This window comes from Eschrichtius robustus, chromosome 5 (genome assembly GCF_028021215.1).
Source record: "Eschrichtius robustus isolate mEscRob2 chromosome 5, mEscRob2.pri, whole genome shotgun sequence".
Lineage (NCBI taxonomy): Eukaryota > Metazoa > Chordata > Mammalia > Artiodactyla > Eschrichtiidae > Eschrichtius > Eschrichtius robustus.
The window spans coordinates 125168876-125192042 of NC_090828.1; the positions used below are offsets into that span (position 1 = coordinate 125168876).

The following is a 23167-nucleotide window of genomic DNA, read 5'->3' on the forward strand; positions in this document are numbered from 1 at the left end:
CTGTCTTGCTAGTTGTTTGGCATGGGGTGTCCTACACTGTAGCTTGCTGGTCATTGCGTGGAGCTGGGTCTTAGCGTTGAGATGGATATCTCTGGGAGAGCTTTCAGCATTTGATATTACTTGGAGCTGGGAGGTGTCTGGTGGACCAGTGTCCTGAACTCGGTTCCCCCACCTCAGTGGCTCAGGCCTGAGACCCGGCCGGAGAACCAGGACCCTGTCAGCCACATGGCTCAGAAGAAAAGGGAGAAAGAGAGACACAAAGAAAGAGAGAGAGAGAGAGAGAGAGAGAGAGGGAGAGAGAGGGAGGGAGGGAGGAAGAAGGAACAGAAAATAGTTCTTAAAATAGAAAATTTAAAAATATATTATTAAAAATTTTTAAAGTTAAAAAAATAAATAAATAAAAAAGTTAATAAGAAAAATAAAGAAGAGAACAGCCAGACCTAAAACCAAATCCAGCAATAATAACAAGCACTAAAAACTATACAAAAAACAAAAAAAACAAACAAAAAAAACCGGACAGACAGACCCTAGGACAAATTGTAAAAGCAAAGCTATACAGATGAAATCATGGAAAGAAGCATACACATACACACTCAGAAAAAGAGAAAAAGGAAAAATATATACATTAAAAAAAAGGAACAGAGCAAGCAAATCAATAAACAAATCTACCAATGATAATAAGCTTTAAATACTAAACTAAGAAAAACATAAAACCAGAAACAAATTAGATGCAGAAAGCAAACCCCAAGTCTTCAGTTGCTCCCAAAGTCCACCTCCTCAATTTGGGATGATTCATTGTCTATTCAGGTATTCCACAGAAGCAGGCACGTCAGGTTGACTGTGGAGATTTAATCCGCTGCACCTGAGGCTGCTGGGAGAGATTTCCCTTTCTCTTCTTTGTTCGCACAGTTCCTGGGGTTCAGCTTTGGATTTGGCCCTGGCTCTGCGTGTAGGTCTCCTGAGGGCATCTGTTCTTCGCCCAGACAGGAGGGGGTTAAAGGAGCAGCTGATTCAGGGGCTCTGGCTCACTCAGGCCGAGGGGAGGGAGGGATACGGAATGTGGGGCGAGCCTGCGGCAGCAGAGGCCAGCATGACATTGCACCAGCCTGAGGCGCCATGTGTTCTCCCAGGGAAGTTGTCCCTGGATCATGGGACCCTGGCAGAGGTGGGCTGCACAGACTCCCGGGAGGGGAGGTGTGGAGAGTGACCTGTGCTTGCACACAGGCTTCTTGGTGGCGGCAGCAGCAGCCTTAGCATCTCATGCTCATCTCTGGGGTCCGCGCTGATAGCTGTGGCTCGAGCCTGTCTCTGGAGCTCATTTAGGCGGTGCTCTGAATCCCTTTTCCTCGTGCACCCCGAAACAATGGTCTCTTGCCTCTTAGGCAGGTCCAGACTTGTTCCCAGACTCCCTCCTGGCTAGCCGTGGTGCACTAGCCCCCTTCAGACTGTGTTCACGCAGCCAACCCCAGTCCTCTCCCTGGAATCCGACCTCCGAAGCCCGAGCCTCAGCTCCCAGCCCCCGCCCGCCCCGGTGGGTGAGCAGACAAGCCTCTTGGGCTGGTGAGTGCTGGTCGGGACCGATCCTCTGTGCGGGAATCTCTCCGCTTTGCCCTCCGCACCCCTGTGGCTGCGCTCTCCTCCGTGGCTCCGAAGCTTCCCCCCTCCGCCACTCACAGTCTCCGCCTGCGAAGGGACTCCTAGTGTGTGGACACCTTTCCTCCTTCACAGCTCCCTCCCACTGGTGCAGGTCCCGTCCCTTTTCTTTTGTCTCTGTTTTTCCTTTTTTCTTTTGCCCTACCCAGGTACAAGTGGGGAGTTTCTTGCCTTTTGGGAAGCCTGAGGTCTTCTTCTGCCAGCGTTCCGTAGGTGTTCTGTAGGAGTCGTTCCACATGTAGATGTATTTTTGATGTATTTGTGGGGAGGAAGGTGATCTCCATGTCTTACTCCTCCGCCACCTTGAAGGTCCCTCCCTAGATGATTTTTTTTTAAAAGCTTGCTTTACAGTCCCAAGTTAGTGTTTAATTACAGTAATCCCAAATCTTGAAAGAGAAGTAGGAGGACCTCTTTATTTCAAAATTGTGTTGGTAACTCTGCAGATTTCAAGTTTCTTATCATGGAAATGAAAGTCTGCTGATTCAACAAACCTTAAAGAATCAAAGCTGTAAAAATACAGTCATAACCTGGATTTTTGTCCCGGCCTGAGGATCTGCACATTAAACTTGCTGAGCATGAATCTGAGCTGAACTTACACCTGCTGCAGAAGTGAACACACCTGTACGTTGTATGTGGCCTTGCCCAGGCCTGATTTCATAAAGAGCTATCACCTGCCTAGTCAGTTGCACATTCATATAAAGAAATGGAAATTATATGTTGAAATCTGTAGGAAACAGATTAACACCTGTTTATCTGTATAGATTAACATGGATCAAGTTTCTATGTAGTCTCCAGTGTTTTATATATCTATACATACACATGTATACTTATATATGTGTACATATACATTGACGTTTTTACTTACTTCATATCTTATTTTCAAAAAATAAGTTAAATAATTTCAGGACTTCCAAAGTACTTTCGTGAAAACAGTTTGAAAACCTGTTTTTTTTTTTCCCACTTATGTTATTCTTTTCTCAGTAGATTTTTTAAGTGCTTAAAGGTTAAGAATCATATTTTTTGTGCTTCTGTACAAAATCATTTTGCAAATGATCTTAGTTTAAGGCTAAATATAAAGAAGCCTCTCACCATTGATAATCCAGTTTAGCCCACACGGTTGCCAACCAACTGTTATTAATACAAGGATTTCTGCAGCATTGTGGTTAGAATTAAAAAGTGTGACGGAATGATGTCACCTGATTCTGTGGCACGGTATCTTGATGTATGTACAAAAATGGATGAAATTTTATTTTTATATGCTAGGCTCTTGAGATTTCTTTTTCCCTTGAAAACAAGAGCCAATCATGAGGCTCAAATTAATACTTCTCGACTTCCAAAGAGCTGCCAGAGACAAGGTTGAGTGAGGAGCCTCCAGCAAACAGGGAGGGAAGACAAGATAACATTTTATGTCTGCCTCAAGGCTCTAGTACAAATCCGGGAGTGTTAGAAAGGGGACTATAGGGCCCTTAAGAGCCATGTCATTAGTGAGCCAAAGGAACTAAATGGTTTCAGCTTAGAATTCTGAAATCATTATCATTTCAATATTTTGTGATATTTTCTTTTCCCTTAAATTAATTGAATGGTTGCATGTTCAGTGACTTTGATGATCTTATTTTGAGGAGCTAAGCTGTTCACAAGTCAAGGTGTCAAGGTTGACTTATTTTTCCCCAGTTTAGAGCACAGCTGAATTTCATGCTGCATATAAAAATGGATTAACCACATGACTCCACCTACCGTTTTTATGGGCTCGGTCACTTCTCCAACAGAGCAGAGGACATGTGCATTCAGTGGTGGTGACTCAGTGACTTGTCCCACCAAGATTCATTAAAATTATCTACTGTGTTTACTAATATAAGGCCCACTCAGAATTTGTTTAGCAAAACCTTCTCTACCTCAGCCCCGGAAAGAATGCAAAAAGAGTAGGGAGGTTCCAAACTTCTCAACCTTAAACCCTTGCTTATTTTTCAGTGGAGGTTATTGAAAGCACCAATTCTTTCTTGCTTCAGGAAAAACTGTCAGAGGAAGAGAGAAAACACAAGGAAGCTTTGGAAGACCGTCACATGGTGGTAGATGAGGATTCAAGGAGTGAAGGCAGCAGTGCAGATGAGGGGAAAGAAAAGACCAAATTGCTGTTAGAAAGATTGAAGGCTCTAGAGGTAAGAAATGGAACCATTTTTACACGTTTACAGAAAAATAACCGTGTTTTGCTTCCTGTATTGGCCCCGCTTTTGAGTGAATATAAATCTTCCTTTCTTAGTTCTCCCAGACTAATAGGATCTAGTAGCTCCCATTGGGATGCCTTTGTCAATGATGAGCACAGAGTTAAAATTTGTGACCCTGAAAGAGTCTTGACCTAGTGACTATGATTGTACTGCCTTAAAAAAGTGCATAGATCAACAATTCATTTTACTTTCAGTTTGACCCTCAAACTGGATCAGTTTCCCTGAAATTGCAAGTTCCTTGAGGGAAGGGCTATGTGATATTTCGCTTTGTTTCCCAATGCCTAATGATCAAATAAGTGAATGAATAAACCAAATATTGAATTCTATGTAAGGGCGATTGTAAGAAAAGTAATTTTAAGCAGTAGAGCTATTTCTTCAAAAAACAAAAAAGCTTGTGCAGAAGTGCACCATGTAAGACATATAAAAATAGAGGTGAAGTTGAGCTAAGGGGTGCCTTAAGGAAGGTTTTCAACCACTGTAGTCCTCCAAAACAGTTTGAAAACTCTGGTCTATTGCTTAGTGGCATTTGACATCACTTAGAGTGTTAATTCCTGAATATTTATAGCAGTCCTCAAAGAGCATTTCAGTTATTAGGTCACATGCTGAAAGATCTAGCAAAGATGCCTTTTTCCATGAGTTGGCTTACCTACTTTCAGTAAATGTTCTGTTTGCATATAGAGCTGGGACGTAATCATTTTTAAGCAAGGACTATGGTAAGCCTGCCTTTTCTTAAACTAGGCACAAGGGACCTTCAACCAGTATCTAAAAATGTAGTTCTTCCATAGTGTCTACAGAATCCTGAAACTTCCTGCAGTAATGTGAAGAAATAAGACCTCGAGAGATCTTGTTTTCTACAGTAGGTTTCTGCAATCCTGACCCTAACCCTAACCTACCACCTTGTCTGTAGGTGCATGCCATTTTTACTTAATTTCCTCAGCAATAGTGAAGCAAAATAAATAAGATTATGGACTTTGGAGTTGGGTTTGAATCTCAGTTCTATTATTTTCTAGTTTTGACACCTTAGGCAAATTAATTAGGCTCTCTGTGTGTCTGTTTCCTCAACTGCAAAACTGGGGATGATAATAGTAACTTTCCTTACAGGGAAGTATCGAGGGTTAAGTGAGTTAATATTTGTACGGCAGTGCCTGGCATATGGTCTTTTCTGTCCTCCTACTCCAAGGCTCCTGCCTTTCCTTACATGATTTTTCCCCCATTTATCTGAATGCAATGATTAATATAAGAACTATGAATGAAAAACTTCAGCTGCTCTACACAGGAGTGACTTAAGTGCGTTATGTCACATATGGGGCAGAAGAGAGGTCAATTTAAGGAACCGCTGATGGTTCCTTTTCAACAAAGGGCCAATAATCATCCCTGTTTCCCCAAAGGTTCTCATAGTTTTATCGTTTTTAATATAATCACCATGAAAAGTGGAAAAGCCTTCTCAAGGGAAACCGTGGTGGTTATCTGAGAGTTTTGAGAACTGATGGCTTTGTCTTGAGGTTGAATTAACTGGATTTAATAGTAGGAAGGAGTTGATATTACAATTTATTTCCCTAGAACCGTATACTTAAATTGTTAGTTTTGTTGATGATTGCGGTGCACATTGCTTTTAGTTCATCTAATTGTCACTGAGACAACTTTGTGAAGGACATTTTATTTAATCAAGCTAAAAGTATTTAAAAAATACCTTTGGCAGCAAATGCTTCTTAAACCCTCACTGAGTAAATGAGAAGCACTATTTTTTTTTCCTTTCACAAAGATCTTTACACTTGAGGCAACAACTCTTGCCTCCAGCATCATTTGGATGCAATAGATGATATCTCTAAATGCCATGAAGCCCCGCAATTTTAATTTACAAACATATTTTATTTTCTAAATTAATGTCCTCTAGTCAGTGTCATAGCTTGTTCTGTAAAATTCTTTGCTCAATAGTAAATGAACTCTCTTCTTTGCTCCCAAATCTCACTGTTGTCTACTTAGATAATAAAAAGAAATCGTATCACATATAGACATACCCCACATACACACACACTCATACATCATCTGATTTTCATATGAATTTCATTTTACTTTATTTCATTTTTTAAAATTTACTATTTGTGTTCTCTGTATAGAATCCTTTGCATAAGTTAGCAATTACTGTGAAAAGATAGAGGGCTGCTTTTGACGGATCGTACTCAAAGCTGGTCAGAGACCCCCCACGTAGATTTATACACTTTAATAAAATGCTCTTTTGCAAGATTGCAGGTGAATTAACCATAATGCTTCAAAATTATTTGGGTGCATTTTGATGTCATACAGCAAGATTTTAGAAAAACAAAACTATTTTCCATCAGTGTATTTTTGAAACAACCATATTTGTGTACCTTAATCCCTTGGCCCCTGGTGTGGTAGGAGCAGAGAGGGATGGTTGTCAGGGTGATGGAAAACAGATTTCCTTAATTCCTGCTCCACAAACAGGTCCCAAGAAGGTGCAGAAAAGAAGCGACACAAACTTACTTTTAATATTATGTTCTTGATGAATATCACTATGTTATTCAAAACCAGCCTAGGGAGGAATGGATTGGGAGTTTGAGATTAGCAGTTGCAAACTATTATATATAGAATGGATAAACAACAAGGTCCTACTGTATAGCACAGAGAACTGTATTCAGTATCCTGTGAAAAACCATAATGGAAAAGAATATGAAAAAGAACGTGTGTGTATATATATGTGTCACTGAATCACTTTGCTGTAAAGAAATTAACACAACACTGTAAATCAACTGTACATGAATAAAGTACATTTTATTTTTTTAATATCCTTATTGGAGTATAATTGCTTTACAATGTTGTGTTAGTTTCTGTTGTACAACGAAGTGAATCAGCTATAAGTATACATATATCCCCATATCCCCTCCCTCTTGAGCCTCCCTCTCACCCTCCCTATCTCACCCATCTAGGTCGTCGCAAAGCACCGAGCTGATCTCCCTGCGCTATGCTGCTTCTTCCCACTACCTATCGGTTTTACATTTGGTAGTGTATATATGTCTGTGCCACTCTCTCACTTCGTCCCAGCTTACCGTAACTTCCTCCACTGTGTCCTCAAGTCCGTTCTCTACGTCTGCGTTTTTATTCCTGCCCTGCCACTAGGTTCATCAGTACCATTTTTTAGATTCCATATATGTGTGTTAGCATACGGTATTTGTTTTTCTCTTTCTGACTTACTTCACTCTGTATGACAGACTCTAGGTCCATCCACCTCATTACAAATAATTCAGTTTCGTTCCTTTTATGGCTGAGTAATATTCCATTGTATGTACGTGCACCATCTTCTTTATCGATTCATCTGTCAATGGACATTTAGGTTGTTTCCATGTCCTAGAAATTGTAAATAGTGCTTCAATGAACATTGTGGTATATGCATCTTTTTGAATTATGGTTTTCTCAAGGTATATGCCCAGTAGTGGGATTGTTCTATTTTTAGTTTTTTAAGGAACCTCCATACTGTTCTCCATAGTGGCTGTATCAATTTACATTACAACCGACAGTGCAGGAGGGTTCCCTTTTCTCCACACCCTCTCCAGCATTTATTGTTTGTAGATTTTTTGATGATGGCCATTCTGACCAGTGTGAGGGGATACCTCATTGTAGTTTTGATTTGCATTTCTCTAATGATTAGTGATGTTGAGCATTCTTTCATGTGTTTGCTGGCAATCTGTATATCTTCTTTGGAGAAATGTCTGTTTAGGTCTTCTGCCCATTTTTGGATTGGGTTGTTTGTTTTTTTTGATATTGAGCTGCATGAGCTGCTTGTATATTTTGGAGATTAATCCTTTGTCAGTTGCTTCATTTGTAAATATATTCTCCCATTCTAAGGGTTGTCTTTTCATCTTGTTTATGGTTTCCTTTGCTGTGCAAAAGCTTTGAAGTTTCATTAGGTCCCATTTGTTTATTTTTGTTTTTATTTCCATTTCTCTAGGAGGTGGGTCAAAAAGGATCTTGCTGTGATTTATGTCATAGAGTGCTCTGCCTATGTTTTCCTCTAAGAGTTTGATAGTGTCTGGCCTTACATATAGGTCTTTCATCCACTTTGAGTTTATTTTTGTGTATGGTGTTAGGAAGTGTTCTAATTTCATTCTTTTACATGTAGCTGTCCAGTATTCCCAGCACGACTTATTGAAGAGGCTGTCTTGTCTCCATTGTATATTCTTGCCTCCTTTGTCAAAGATAAGGTGACCATATGTGCATGGGTTTATCTCTGGGCTTTCTATCCTGTTCCATTAATCTGTGTTTCTGTTTTTGTGCCAGTACCATACTTTCTTGATTACTGTTGCTTTGTAGTATAGTCTGAAGTCAGGGAGCCTGATTCCTCCAGCTCTGTTTTTCTTTCTCAAGATTGCTTTGGCTATTCGGGGTCTTTTGTGTTTCCATACAAATTGGGAAATTTTTTGTTTTAGTTCTGTGAAAAATGCCATTGCTAATTTGATACGGATTGCATTGAATCTGTAGATTGCTTTGGGTAGTATGCATTTTCACAATGTTGATTCTTCCAATCCAAGAACATGGTATATCTTTCCATCTCTTTATATCGTTTTTTATTTCTTTCATCACTATCTTATAGTTTTCTGCATACAGGTCTTTTGCCTCCTTAGGTAGGTTTATTCCTAGGTATGTTACTCATTTTGTTGCAGTGGTGAATGGGAGTGTTTCCTTGATTTCTCTTTCTGATTTTTCATTGTTAGTGTATAGGAGTGCAAGAGATTTCTATGCAGTAATTTTGTGTCTTGCTACTTTACCAAGTTCATTGATTAGGTCTAGTAGTTTTCTGGTGACATCTTTAGGATTTTCTATGTGTAGTATTATGTCATCTGCAAACAGTGACAGTTTTACTTCTTCTTTTCCAATTTGGATTCCTTTAATTTCTTTTTCTTCTCTGACTGCTGTGGCTAAAACTTCCAAAACTATGTTGAATAATAGTGGTGAGACTGGGCACCCTTGTCTTGTTCCTGATCTTAGAGGAAATGCTTTCAGTTTTTCACCAATGAGAATGATGTTGGCTGTGGGTTTGTCGTATATGCTTTTATTATGTTTAGTAAGTTCCCTCTATGCCTGCTTTCTGGAGAGTTTTTATCATAAATGGGTGTTAAAGTTTGGTAGAAGTTTTTTCTGCATCTATTGAGATTATCATATGGTTTTTATCCTTCAGTTTGTTAATGTGGTGTATCACATTGACTGATTTGCATATATTGAAGAATCCTTGCATTCTTGGGATAAACCCCACTTGATCATGTTGTATGATCCTTTTAATGTGCTGTTGGATTCTTTTGCTGGTATTTTGTTGATGATTTTTGCATCTATGTTCATCAGTGATATTGGCCTGTAGTTTTCTTTTTTTGGTGACATCTTTGTCTGGTTTTCATGTCAGGATGATGGTGGCTTCGTAGAATGCTTTTGGGAGTGTTCCTCCCTCTGCTATATTTTGGAAGAGTTTGAGAAGGATCGGTGTTAGCTCTTCTTTAAATATTTGACAGAGTTCGCCTGTGAAGCCATCAGGCCCTGGGATTTTGTTTGTTGGAAGATTTTTAATCACAGTTTCAATTTCAGTGCTTATGATTCGTCTCTTCTTGTTTTCTATTTCTTCCTGGTTCAGTCTTGGAAGGTTGTACTTTTCTAAGAATTGGTCCAGTTCTTCCAGGTTTTCTGTTTTATTGGCATATAGTTGCTTGTAGTAGTCTCTCGTGATCCTTTCTATTTCTGTGGTGTAAGTTGTTACTTCTCCTTTTTCATTTCTAATTCTGTTGATTTGAGTCTTCTCCCTTTTTTTCCTGATGAGTCTGGCTAATGGTTTGTCAATTTTGTTTATCTTCTCGAAGGACCAGCTTTTAGTTTTATTGATCTTAGCTATTTTTTCCTTCATTTCTTTTTCATTAATTTCTCATCTCATCTTTATGATTTCTTTCCTTCTGCTAACTTTGGGCTTTTTTCTTTTTGCCCTTCTTTCTCTAATTGCATTAGGTGTAAGTTTAGGTTGTTTATTTGAGATGTTTCTTATTTCTTGAGGTAGGATTGTATTGCTATAAACTTCTGACTTAGAACTGCTTTTGCTGCATCCCATAGGTTTTGGGTTGTCGTGTTTTCATTGTCATTTGTTTCTAGGTATTTTTTGATTTCCTCTTTGGTTTCTTCAGTGATCTCTTGGTTATTTAGTAGCATACTATTTATTTTCCATGTGTTTGTATTTTTTTACAGATTTTTTCCTGTAATTTGTATCTAGTCTCATAGTGTTGTGGTTGGAAAAGTTGCTTGGTACGACTTCAATTTTCTTAAATTTACCGAGGCTTGATTTGTGACCCAATATATAATTTATCCTGGAGAATGTTCCATGAGCACTTGAGAAGAAAGTGTATTCTGTTGTTTTTGGATGGAATGTCCTATAAATATCAATTCAGTCCATCTTGTTTAATGTATCATTTAAAGCTTGTGTTTCCTTATTTATTTTCATTTTGGATGATCTATCCATTGGTGAAAGTGCAGTGTCAAAGTCCCCTACTATTATTGTGTTACTGTCGATTTCCCCTTTTATGGCTGTCAGCATTTTCCTTATGTATTGAGGTGCTTCTCTGTTGGGTGCATAGATATTTACTATTGTTATATCTTCTTCTTGGATTGATCCCTTGATCATTATATATCCTTGTCTCTTGTAATAGTCTTTATTTTAAAGTCTATTTTGTCTGAGTATTGCTGCTCCAGCTTTCTTTTGATTTCCATTTGCATGGAATATCTTTCTCCATCCCCTCACTTTCAGTCTGTATGTGTCCCTAGGTCTGAAGTGGGTCTCTTGTAGACAGCATGTATATATGGGTCTTGGTTTTGTATCCATTCAGCCAGTCTGTGTATTTTGCTTGGGGCACTTCATCCATTTACATTTAAGGTAGTTATCGATATGTATGTTCCTATTACCCTTTTCTTAATTGTTTTGCATTTGTTTTTGTAAGTCCTTTCCTTCTCTTGTGTTTCCTGCCTAGAGAGGTTCCTTTAGCATTTGTTGTAAAGCTGGTTTGGTGGTGCTGAATTCTCTTAACTTTTGCTTGTCTGTAAAGGTTTTAATTTCTCCATCGAATCTGAATGAGATCCTTGCTGGGCAGAGTAATCTTGGTTGTAGGATTTTCCCTTTCATTACTTTAAATATATCTTGCACTCCCTTCTGGCCTGTAGAATTTCTGCTGAAAGATCAGCTGTTAACCTTATGGGGACTCCCTTGTATGGTATTTGTTGCTTTTCCCTTGCCGCTTTTAATATTTTTTCTTTGTGTTTACTTTTTGTTAGTTTGATTTATATGTGTCTTGGAGTGTTTCTCCTTGGATTTATCCTATATGGGACTCTCTGCGCTTCCTGGACTTGATTGACTATTTCCTTTCCCATCTTGGGGAAGTTTTCAACTATAATCCCTTCAAATATTTTCTCAGACCCTTTCTTTTTTTCTTCTTCTTCTGGGACCCCTATAATTTGAATGTTGGTGCACTTAATGCTGTCCCAGAGGTCTCTGAAACTGTCCTCCATTCTCTTGATTCTTTTTTCTTTGTTCTGCTTTGCAACAGTTATCTCCACCATTCGATCTTCCAGCTCACTTATCCGTTCTTCTGCCTCAGTTATTCTGCTACTGATTCCTTTTAGAGTATTTTTAATTTCAGTTATTGTGTTGTTCATTACTGTTTGTTTGCTCTTTCGTTCTTCTAGGTTCTTGTTAAACATTTCTTGTCTTTTCTCCATTCTATTTCCAAGATTTTGGATCATCCTTACTATCATTACTCTGAATTCTTTTTCAGGTAGTTTGCCTATTTCTTCTTCATTTTTTCTGTCTTATGGGTTTTTATCTTGCTCTTTTGCATGTAGGATATTTCTCTGTCTTCTCATTTTGTCTAATTTACAGTATTTGAGGTCTCCTTTCCCTAGGGTACAGGGTTTTAGTTCCTTTTGCTTCTGTTCTCTGCCCCCAGTGGTGGGGTTGGTCCAGTGTCTTGTGTAGGCTTCCTGATGGGAGGGACCAGTGCCTGCGTTCTGGTCGGTGGAGCTGAGTGTTTTCCCTCTGATGAGCAGGGCCATGTCAGGTGGTGTGTTTTGGGGTGTCTGTGAGCTTAGTATGATATTAAGAAGTCTGTGTGCTGATGGGTGGGTTTGTGTTCTTGTCTTGTTTGTTGTTTGGTGTGAGGCGTCTGGCGCTGGGAGCTGCTGCCAGGTGGGTGGAGCCAGGTCTTGGATTCAGGTAGAGGCCTCCATGAGAGCTCTCGGCGATTAATCTTCCCTGGGGCCGGGGATTCTCTAGTGGTCCAGCATCCTGGACTTGGTGCTCCCACTCCAGAGCCTCAGGCCCAACTTGTGGTCAAGGGACCAAGACCCCGCAAGTCACTTGTCCCAGCAATAAATGGGATTAAAAAAAAAAAAAAAAAGACTAACAAAACCCCTGACAAATGGTAAAAAGTAAAATCAAACAGAAACAGAAACAAGGAAACACGCACTCACACAAAAGAAACAAAAACAGAACCAAATAAAACAAAAAGCAAGAGAACAACCAGAGAAACAAAGGAACCCAAGATCAAAATCAAACAATTAAGAAGAAAGCTGACAAAAACCCAAAACCAAAAAACAGAACCAAAGCAGAGTGCCAACTGGAGAATGAAGCAAAGAAACAAAACAAACTGCCAGAGATGTTATAAAAAAAAAAAGAAAAAGAGAAAGGAGAAAGAACACAGAACAACAGAAAAGCAACGTAGAAACAGAACTACAAAAAATAAAAAAGAAAGTATATTAAAGAAAAAAAAAGACAAAACCCTGAAGAAATGGTAAAAACAAAATCAAACAAACAAAACCAGAAACAAGGAACCACACAGACATAAAAGAAACAAAAACAGAGCCAAATAAAACAAAAAGTAAAAGAACAACTAGACAAATAGAAGAACTCAAAAATGAAATCAAACAATTAGGATTAAAACTAACAAAAACACACAACCTAAGAACAAAAGAAAAGCAGTGTGCCAGCTGAAGAATAAAGCAAGGAAACAGAACAACCAATAAAAATGATTTAAAAAATAATAAAATAACATAAAAAGGGAAAAAACACAGGACAACAGAAAGGCAAAGTAGAAATGGAAACAAATATATATATATATATATATATATATATATATATATATATATATATATATACACACACATAGATATATATATTTTTATGTAAAAAAATAGGAAGAAAAAATAAGGGAAAAGAACACAGAACAACAGAAAAGCAAAGTAAAAATAGAAATGTATAAAAAAAAAAGTAAAACTAAAAAATAAAAATATGTTATAAAACACAGAGATCCCAAAAGACTAAAAAAAAAAACTAAAATGACAAAGAAAGACAGAAAAAGAAAGAAACCAAAAAAAAAAAAAAATAGACCCAACAACAGAATGAATCAAAACATAATAAAATTAATAGTAATAATTATGTTTCCCTGGGGTCTACACTGTACGTGTCCTTGCACACGCCGTTAGCCACAGCCCTCCTCCGCCTCCCCAGGATGCCCTCCTCTGCCTCTGGGCTGGTCTCTGGACCTGCTGTGGGCCCTGTGGTGACCCCTCAGACTCTGATCTGGCCCAGTTCCTGCGTGTGCTGCCCCCAAAGTGCACAGCTGCCAGAGCTAGACTGTTTTCATTTGTGGGAACACTCATTGTGTACTCAGATATTCCATAGACACAGGGTCTACCTAGCTGATCGTGGGATTTAATATGCAGCTTGTACAGCTGATGGAAAGATTTTCAATCTTCTTTCTTAGTCACCCCATCCCTGGGGTTCAGCTTTGGTTTTACCCCCACCTCTGCGTGTGGTCCACCCACAGGAGTCTGGTCCTGAGGCTGCCTTGGAGCTCTTGGGTCTGCCCTTGTGAGGACCGGGCACAGAGGTGGTATGACTGTTTGGATCGCAGGAGTCTTGGTAGCGCCAAATGCGCAGGGAAGCGGCGGCCACGGGGCACAAGAGATATGGCCCTAGTGAGGGCCTTTTCTGGTGTTCGGCATAAGGCACATGAGGGCCAGCCCTGGCTGGGGTTTTTCTGGTGCCTGGCAGCAGGTGCACGAGGGCCAACCCTGAAAGGGCTTTTTTTTTTTTATTGCCCACATTAGGGCCACCTCTGAGGGAGCTTTCTTTTATTGCTCGGCAGCTGGCACACAAGAGCCAGCCCTGAGCGGGCTTCTTTTATTGTCGTCGGCAGGCGCTGGCACGTGGGGAGAGAGAGATTACAATAGTGGCTCCTCCCCCTGTGTGTGACTCAGCAGTAGCACCCTGCTTCCATGGCAGTCCAGTCTTCCTCTGTAGCATTCCCTGCTGCGGATTTCCTCCCTCCTGTCTCCTCGGTCCGTCTCCCCACAGCCAACAGCAGTTCTCACTCTGGGCCTGTTCTCCAATCCCCATGCACCAGCTCCCCCACCCCCTTGCACACCTGTGAACACACATCCCCGTCCAGGGATGTAGGGCCACGGTACAGACCATCTCTGTATTTCTCACTCTGTCCTGTCTGCCACAGATTGGCTGCTTCACCCTCTTCTGACAGCCTCAAATGCTTCCCTTCTGTCCCGGTCAACTTCCCAGTCAGAGAGGGGGTTTCCTCGAATTCAGGAATCTCTCCTCTGCTTCAGCTCCCCTGCACCAGGGTGCAGGTCCCGTCCTGCTTCCTCTCCTCCTCCTTCTCCCTTCTTTTTTCCATCGTACCCAGTTATGCAGGGATCTTTATAGTCCTTTCTGTTGTCCAAGGTCTTCTGCTGGTTTTCAGCCACTGTTCTGTGAGAATTGTTGCATCTGTCGATGTATTCCTGATGCATCCATGGAGAGAGATGAACTCCACATCCACCTACTCCTCCGCCATCTTGAATCTCCAATAAAATAAATTAAAAAAAAATAAAACAGCTTAGATTATAGCTGAGTGGTCCCTGACTTTGAGAATTAAGTATATGTTGTCCAAGCATCAGATCCCCCAACGTGAGGAAAGTCTAGGGCTCCCATCCCCACCACCAATCCCACCCCAGTGTCGTTCCCTCCTGTGGTCATTCCTGGGGCCGAGTTCCTACCCCACTCAACTTTCAGTCCCCCTTTCTTCTCCTTTCAGAAACAATCTCATGTGAAACAGAATCCACTTTACCTACTTTTCCTAAAATCCAACCCCACAAAGGACATGTGGTTAATCGTGCATAATATCCCCAAGGCTAAGGACTTTGCTCTTGGCCTTTAGATGGCTCTGCCTGCAAGTCCTTCAGCTGCTGGGCATTCCTCATTAGCCCCTTCTCCTCAATTCCCAGCCTCCTGCCATACAGCCTAGGTAGTGCTTTCCTGCTCACTCCCTCTCCACAGCCTTGTTCCTTATCATTTTATTACATAGAGCTTTATTGGTCCCTACACCCCATTCATGGTCTCATTCCACGCCATTCCCTGGCTCGTCAAGGTATTTTGCTAAATAAGACATTTACCTTCCAAAAAAAAAAAAAAAAAACCGTGGGCCAGCAGTTCAAAATAATTTCATATACACATGGATTTCACACATTTTCTTTCTCCTCTTAGCAGTTGTTTTCTCAGTGCCTTGGTTTTAGCAATTGTAAGTCATTCATGAAGAGGAGTAGGACACTCACCCTCACCATCCAGCAACTGCTTCCCCCGGGTGTAAATTATAATTTTTGTTTAGGGTCCTGATGCCTGGTGGAGAAACCATTTGGTGTATATTATGTCTGTGCCATAAGGACCACGTGGGCGATCTGGATGCTGCTTGTTTTCTGTAACTCTTAAGTGTGTTGTATTCTGTTTTTTAGAAAAGTTTAGACTTCCATGGCTGCTGTCTCAGAGACTGCTTTCTCAAAATAGACCTCACCATTTTCAACGGCATAGCGCCGCCATGTCCCAGGCCCCTGTGTCACAGACCACTCCTTTTTTCCCACCCCATCCCAGACCACTGATTTAAAGGATCTTCCCAGACTTGACCTCCACAGTCCATTGATTTGACTTTGTGCCTTCCCTGTTCTCTGCGCCTGGGCTTTGGCCTCAAGCCCCAGGTTTGCTCTTGGCATGCTCCTTGAAATACATGATCGCTTGTCTCTAGACCGCCTCCCCACACACCAACCAGCCCTTTCTCTCCATGCATTAAGCCAGGGGTCCCCAACCCCCGGGCAGAGGACAGGTTATCAGTCCGTGGCCTGTTAGGAAGCGGGCCGCACAGCAGGAGGTGAGCGGCAGGCGAGCTTCATCTGGCGCTCTGTGTCACTCACATTACCACCTGAACCATTCCCCTCACCCCCCCACCCCCCGTCCATGGAAAAATTGTCTTCCATGAAACTGGTCCCCGGTGCCAAAAGGGTTGGGGACCGCTGCATTAACCAACTTCACACCTGACTAGAAATCAAGCTGGACGTCCCTTTGCTCACTGTCAACTCCCATCACATCTCTGATTCCCAGACTCTAGCCAGGAGGAGTACTGGCCTGAGACCACCTGGGCATTCCAAGCCTCCAGGTACTTTCTAAAGCCTTAGCTACAGACTCAAGGTCAGAAGAACTTGGCTTCTTATAGGAAAGATTTAATTTATGCAGAAAAAAATATGGCACTTAAATGTGTTAAAGTGAATAACAGCTTTCTCAACTCAGTTATACTTTCCATGAAAATAGGACAATTAAAGTGCTAATGGTAAGCATTCTTGTTAATTGGTAACTCCTGTTTAAAATGAAGTAGTTTAAAATAGTATTTCTCAAATCTCGCCACACACCACAATTATGTGTTGAGTTTGTAGTCAGTAGATATCTATTGAATGCCTTCTGTGGACCAAATGCTGTTCTAGACACCGGGATTTGATCATTTTTATGGTCCTCAACCCCACAGAATGAGACAGATGTACATAAATAAAATAATAAATAAGCAAAAAAGAAATGAATAGACAAATAAGACCCTCTGAATAAGAAAAAAATGAGGTGATATAGTAGTAGAGAGCCTGGGGATGGAAACAGGAGAGGTACTTATCTACAATGGCTTCTCAAATCGGGCCATGTGGAGGTGATATAAATAATAAAAAGGAGACATGGAACTTCTCTGGTGGCACAGTGGTTAAGAATCCACCTGCCAATGCAGGGGACATGGGTTCGAGCCCTGGTCCAGGAAGATCCCACATGCCGCGGAGCAACTAAGCCCGTGTGCCACAGCTACAGAGCCTGCACTCGAGAGCCCGCAAGCCACAACTACTGAGCCCGCATGCCACAGCTACTGAAACCCACACGCCTAGAGCCGGTGCTCCACAACAAGAGAAGCCACCACAATGAGAAGCCTGCGCACGGCAATGAAGAGCAGCCCCCGCTCACTTTAACTAGAGAAAGCCGCACGCAGCAACGAAAACCCAACACAGCCAAAAATAAATAAATATTTATTTTTTAAAACAAGCAGTGCTGACCCCTAATTTCTTAAGAATTATCCCACACAGTCCAGCTCATTCCTTTACTGTGTATGTTTATTCAAGTTTATCTAATGCCTCAAAAAGGAAACCTCAACTCTTTAAGGCTGGTATGCCATTTGTAATGTTTTCTGTCATTTCATAGGCAATTCCCCATACCCAACTCCTACTTTAAAAAGAGGCAGTTTTACTAATTTTAGAAAATAAATACTCAAGCATTAAAAAAAAAAAAGAAAGAAAAGGAAAAAAAAGGAGACAGCTGTGTGAGGATCTGGAAGAAGAACAAGAAGAAACTGCAAGTGTGAAAGCCCAGAGATGGTAGAAAGCTTGGCCATTTAGAGAAACAGAAGTAAGAACTTTGTCCTGGGGAAATAAGGTATAAGATTTGAAAACTGGAAGGAAATTGAGTTCAGAGAGGTAGACAGAGGCTAGACCCTGTAAAGCCTTCTAGGTCACAGTCACAGTAAAGACTTTGAACATAATGATACATGTAAAGGGAAGCCAGTAAAATTTTTTTAACTAGGGAAGTAGCGTGATCTGACTTGTGCTTTAGAAAGACAATTCTTGCTGGTTTGAGGGCTAATAGTGGGACAGAGGTAGAGACAGGAAAACCAGGTAGGAGGTTGTTTCAGATTCCTGACAAAACATGCCATTAGACCTATCTAGGGTAGGTACATAGGACTACCAGGGAATAAAAATAATAAAACTGTATAGTAATATCATTGAACTAGTGGGGAATAACAATGATGACAGTCACACATAAGCACATATATACACATGTGCAAACACACACACACTATTTTAATCTCATAACAACCCTGTGGAGTGAGGCACATAGGATTATTATCATCCCCATTTTACAGATTAGGAAACTGAGCCCCAGACAAGTTGGGTAACTTGGCGAAGGTCATGTTAAGTGTGAGAGTCAGAATTTGACTTCCAGTTGTTTGGTTTCACTGTGCTATGCTGGCAAGAAATGGTCAAGGAAGAACATATTTTAGAAGTAAAACCTATTGGAATTACTGAAGGATTGGATGTGGACTGTAAGAGAAAATGAGAAATAAGGGTGACTCTTAGGTTTTTGACCTTAGCAGCTGAATATAAGGTTGTTCCAAATTTCTGAGAGAGGCAACGCCAGGAGGAGAGGTGACTTGGGGGAAGGAATGTAGAATCACCAATCTGTTGTGTCCACGTTGAGTTGAGATGCTTATTAAACATTCAAGTGATCGTGTTCGATAGGCAGTTGTATATCCAAAGCCAAGGTCAGGGCTAGAGATATGGTTTTGAAAGTCATCAGCATGTAGATGACATTCTATGTTGTAGGATTTAATAAGGTCGTATCAGAAGTACGTGTAAAGGTGGACCTTAAGGAGGCAGAAGACAGAGCCCTGGGGCACCCCTTTCTTGGAGGTCCAGCAGAGGAAGAGGAGCTCGCAAGTGAGACTGGGAAACAGCAGCTAGTGTGGTAGGAGGAAAATCAGAAAGATGAAGGGTCATGGAAGCCTAAAGAAGAACGTACTCCAAGGGCAGCCTTGTTGAATGCTGAGGAGAGAATAGCAAGAGGAAACGGAAATCCTCGCTAGCTCTGGTGAGGGATAGGTTAGCTAAAAGCTTGATAACAACAGTTTCTGATTGAGTGGGTAGGAAGGTAAGGACATGGAGACATCATGGAGACAGACAGCTCTTCTTAGTTTTCCTGTGAAGTGCAGCCAACGTGGGGGAGAGTCATAGCTGAAGAGAGACATCATACAAGAGGAGCTCTTGGAAAAAGACAGGTGACATTAGGGCATGCTGGTGCGCCCAGGGGAACCATCCAGTGGAAAGGGTGAAATCCACCATGCGGGAGCAAGAAATATAAATGTGACGGTGAAATCTGCAAGCAGACAAGAGGGATGAAACCTATGCAGAAACAGAGCTTCTGAAGTCAGATGCCTATGAGACAACTCAGGAAATTCCAAGTCTTTTAAGTCTAAGATGGGAACTAAACATCTGTGCTTTTACAAAACGCCGAGGGTGATTCAGATGCACAGACAGAATTGAGAACCACTGATACAGCTTTTAGAGTGATATTGAAAGCTCTTCAAACACCTTAGGTCCAGTTCAGTACCAAACCCAACACAGTTTCATTGGTCTCAACCACTTTTTCATCTAACCTGTCTTTGCGCCCCCAGTCATGAGTAGAACTTTCCCAGAATCTTCAAACCTAGGTGCAGAAGCCCTTCCCACGTGTGCCCAATGCCAGAGAACTTTTGAGCCTGAGGAAAGTTTATGATCAAAAGTGCTCAGACATGGCTTCTAGCCTGCCCTTTGATGGCTCCCGTGCCATGGCTGTGGGTTTGAAATGCCCAGGTTTGGCCTTGGCTCTTTGCTGATGAGAGAAACGGTCTGTTGCATAGCCCTCCTGATTGGCTTCAAGTTCTTACCTTCCTCTTCCTCTCAGTTTTATCCTCTCCTATCCTCAGACAATATAAAAAGAAATTTTAAAAGTTATAAAGCAGCATGCTGGTCGTTGTCTGAGTAGACATCCCTGTTTTCTTCTAATCTTTAGATTCTATGACAGCTTGCTGACAGGTAGCTCCAGACATCCCTGTCTTAAGGTACCTGGTGTACATCTTTCTCCTGATTAATTTGTCTCCAACTGTGGGTCACTTAGCAACAATCACTAAGTTAGGATTAGAGACAAAAACTCCTCTTTGGTAAACAGGCTTGAAGTTTAAAAAAAAAATCCCTTCCTATGCCAGTATGTAACTTTGTACTAGTAAATTTCTGATTATAAAGGTAGTCAATAGACACATTATAGAAAATTAGGAAAATGTAAGGAAATGGATAAATTATAATTACACCAATCAGAAATATCTGCTAATAACATTTTAGTGCGTATGTTTTCCGTCTTTTTTTCTCTGCTCTACTTAATCAAATTAGGAAATCATAAAATGTCGCTTTATACAGATAGTAGCTTGCTCTTTTGTGTAATGTATCAAAAATATTCCCCATGTTATTCAGTGATCCTTAAAATATGATTTGATGGCCATGTAGAAATTTATCAAATGGATGCTGAGTATCATTTATTTAATCACTTTCTGTTGGCTACTTAGGTTGTTGATACTTTTTCATTATTATAATGTGGTGATGAGTGTCCTGGTATGTAAGCCTTTATACACACATATTTTAATAGAATATTTACAGCATGACTCTTCTTTTCACAAAGTTATACAGCTATGCAGACAGATTTCTTCATGTCCATTTAAGTGAAGCAGTGGCTCTCCAAAATTAAGGATCCCAGAAATGGCTCTGATGGGGCAGCACAGCTAGGGAAAAGCACCCAACCCACCCTCCATGGAGCCACCGTGTTGCTCAGCATAGGATACCGTGATAGGAGGGTCCGTGGGTCGCTGAAACAGTTTTGGAGATCTAATATCTTGGGAAAACGACAGCGCAGGCAATCCTGCTCTTCTTTCAGGGTACTCTATTTGTGATCACTCTTCCAGCTGTAAGTCATAGCGTCCCTACTCAGACTGTAACTAGTAACCGAGCTGTAACTGTGGACGAAGGCCTGGATGAGCGCAGGGGGCCAGACCACGTCAGGGAGCTTTTCCCTTCTCCCAGCCTTGCTGTCCTGGAAGTTGGTTTCATTCCTGGGCAGGCCCTCTCCATGTGCTGGCGAAGACAGCAACCAGAAGCTTCCAAGCCTTGGCTCCCACTGCATCAGCAAAACCACTGAAAGGTGGTTTCTCTCTCCCGGTAGTTCCATCCAAGCTCCTAGCTTCCAGAGGAGGATGTCATTGGCACGTGCTCCCATGCTGGACATTGGAGGGTGGCACACCACAACTGACATCATTTCCAGGATTTGGCAAAGTTCTTGGGTTTTCATTATTTAAATGTCAGCATTGCTTAAATACCACTGAGAAACATAGGTTGCTACCTAGATACTGTCTTTTTCTTCTCTGGTGTCTTCTCTTTTTTCTCGTTCCCTCTCTCTGTCTCTCTGTTTCTGTCTCTCTCTCCCTCTCTGCCTCTCTCTGTCTCTGTCTGTCTGTCTCTTCCCCACTCCTTCTCTCCCTACTTTGACATCTCTAGGCCTGGGCTGCTACTGGATGCTGGAGTTACAAAGATGCATGGAACATTGTCTCTGCCCTTGAGACACATTGTTGGAAGGAAGACAAAAATATACTAATTTGACTAATAAAAATAATAAACATTAACATTTTTAAAAATTAAAAAAAGTATGTCCAAGTGTCAATGGAACACTGAGATAGAAGTACCTAACTGGATTCTTTCAGGAGAAGGCCAGCAGATAATGTGCCATTTGAACTGAGTCTTTGAGGCATTGTGAACATTTTCTAGGCAAACATTTTGAAGAAAGGCAGAGGGAGTTGCCTGGATAAAAGCAGCAAAGCCTGAAACAGCATCAAGCAGCCATTAGGACACAGGCCTGCCCGGAGCCCAGGGTACATTCTTCCAGAAATCAGATTGAAAGGCTGGGCCTGTCCTGGCATTGCCAGTGTATGGAGATACCCATCTATCCAACCCATGTGTATTAAGAGCTAACAGTGTTTATTTAAAAAATTCATGGAGTGTCTAATCAAACCTCCAGTCTGTTTAGAGATGGTCTTAACTAACAGCCCCTTGAATTTCCGCAGTGCCCTGGAGCTACCGCTCCCCATGTGGCTCAAGCCCATCTTTAGAGCGTAAAATAATACAGCCAAACAAACACTCCGAGCGAGGCTGCAAACAGGCCTGGGCCAAGGAGAGAATATTTATGACTTTAAAGCTTAGGTCCCCACCGACTCCTTTGGAGTGTAGAAAAAAATATGTGCCTTCCAGAAATTAAAGTGGTACCAATCACCAAAGCCTTTGATCAGCGCGCGTTGTCTTGCTGCTGTCTCTTCACTACTGATGTGAGGAAACGGAACTTGTCTGCAATTTAAGTTTCCCAATAATAGGCATCTGGGCTGTCCTCTTACCTTGGGTTTTTGGTAGCATCTGCATTGCTGTTTTACAGCAGCCCTTTTGGCCTTCCAACTCCTGGAAGCTTGTTCAGTCAAGACATAACCTTTTACCAGTTATGACTAACTGCTGAAGGGAAGGAAAAAATCCTCAGTGTCAGGCAGTAGGCTACAGTGTTAGGGGACCTGTGACCGCATTGCCTGGCCAGGGCCTGATTTGAGTGGAAGCTTGTTATAAACCCCTCAGGTGTTAGAAAAAGCCAATATGTCAAGAATTAATCTGCATGAATATGCTACTTTGCCCTGCTCAGATTTGTGTGGGAGCTTGTAAGAAAACCCCAGATCTTAGAGAAAGCCAATGCATCAAGGCCTAATCTCCATTAATATTCTGAGAGCTCTCAAAGAAGAAAAATGAACCATTGGGCCGACATTAATTGTGCTCAGAGATAATTAGAACAAAGTGTTGTTAATTGTGTGTTGCTTTAATGTTATGTAGCCATGGCCTTGTTTTTTTTCATGGAGGGTATAAATTTTGATGTCAGAGACTAAAAGCTGGTTGGCTTGATGAATCAAAAGGCCTCAGTTTGCGTAGTTACAGCCAATTAGGCATTTCAGTCCTCACTCTGCAAAGTATGATTAAGCCTGGTATGTCCTGAGTATAATTGGAAAACAAAACCCCAAATCTTGGTTCTTTTTTCAAAGTGGGTATCTGAGTTGTCCTAGATATAACTCGTCTCAGTAACTTACCTAAGTGTCGTGAATAAAAATTATAAGCTCTGCTTCAAAAAGCAGTTTGATTGATGAACAGTCCCAGTTACAGAACCACAGCATTCTATAAACTCTAATAGTTTGCCAGGAGAAAATGTTACACGGCCTTGGGGGAAAAAAAATAGTGGTTCCAGAAAAATG

At 41.2% G+C, this 23167-nt stretch overlaps 1 protein-coding gene across 11 annotated transcripts in view; it reads left to right on the forward strand.

Moving 5' to 3' along the window:
- NCKAP5 (NCK associated protein 5) overlaps window positions 1-23167 on the forward strand; it is a 1051318-nt gene that overhangs the window by 754511 nt on the left and 273640 nt on the right. For all 11 annotated transcript variants that reach the window (XR_011074154.1, XR_011074153.1, XM_068545242.1 and 8 more), the window contains one exon: window positions 3660-3809. Coding sequence is in view for 9 of the 11 variants with exons in the window: in XM_068545242.1 (XP_068401343.1) it covers window positions 3660-3809 (150 nt within the window). In the remaining 2 variants the exon portion in view is untranslated. The remainder of the gene's footprint in view (window positions 1-3659; window positions 3810-23167) is intronic.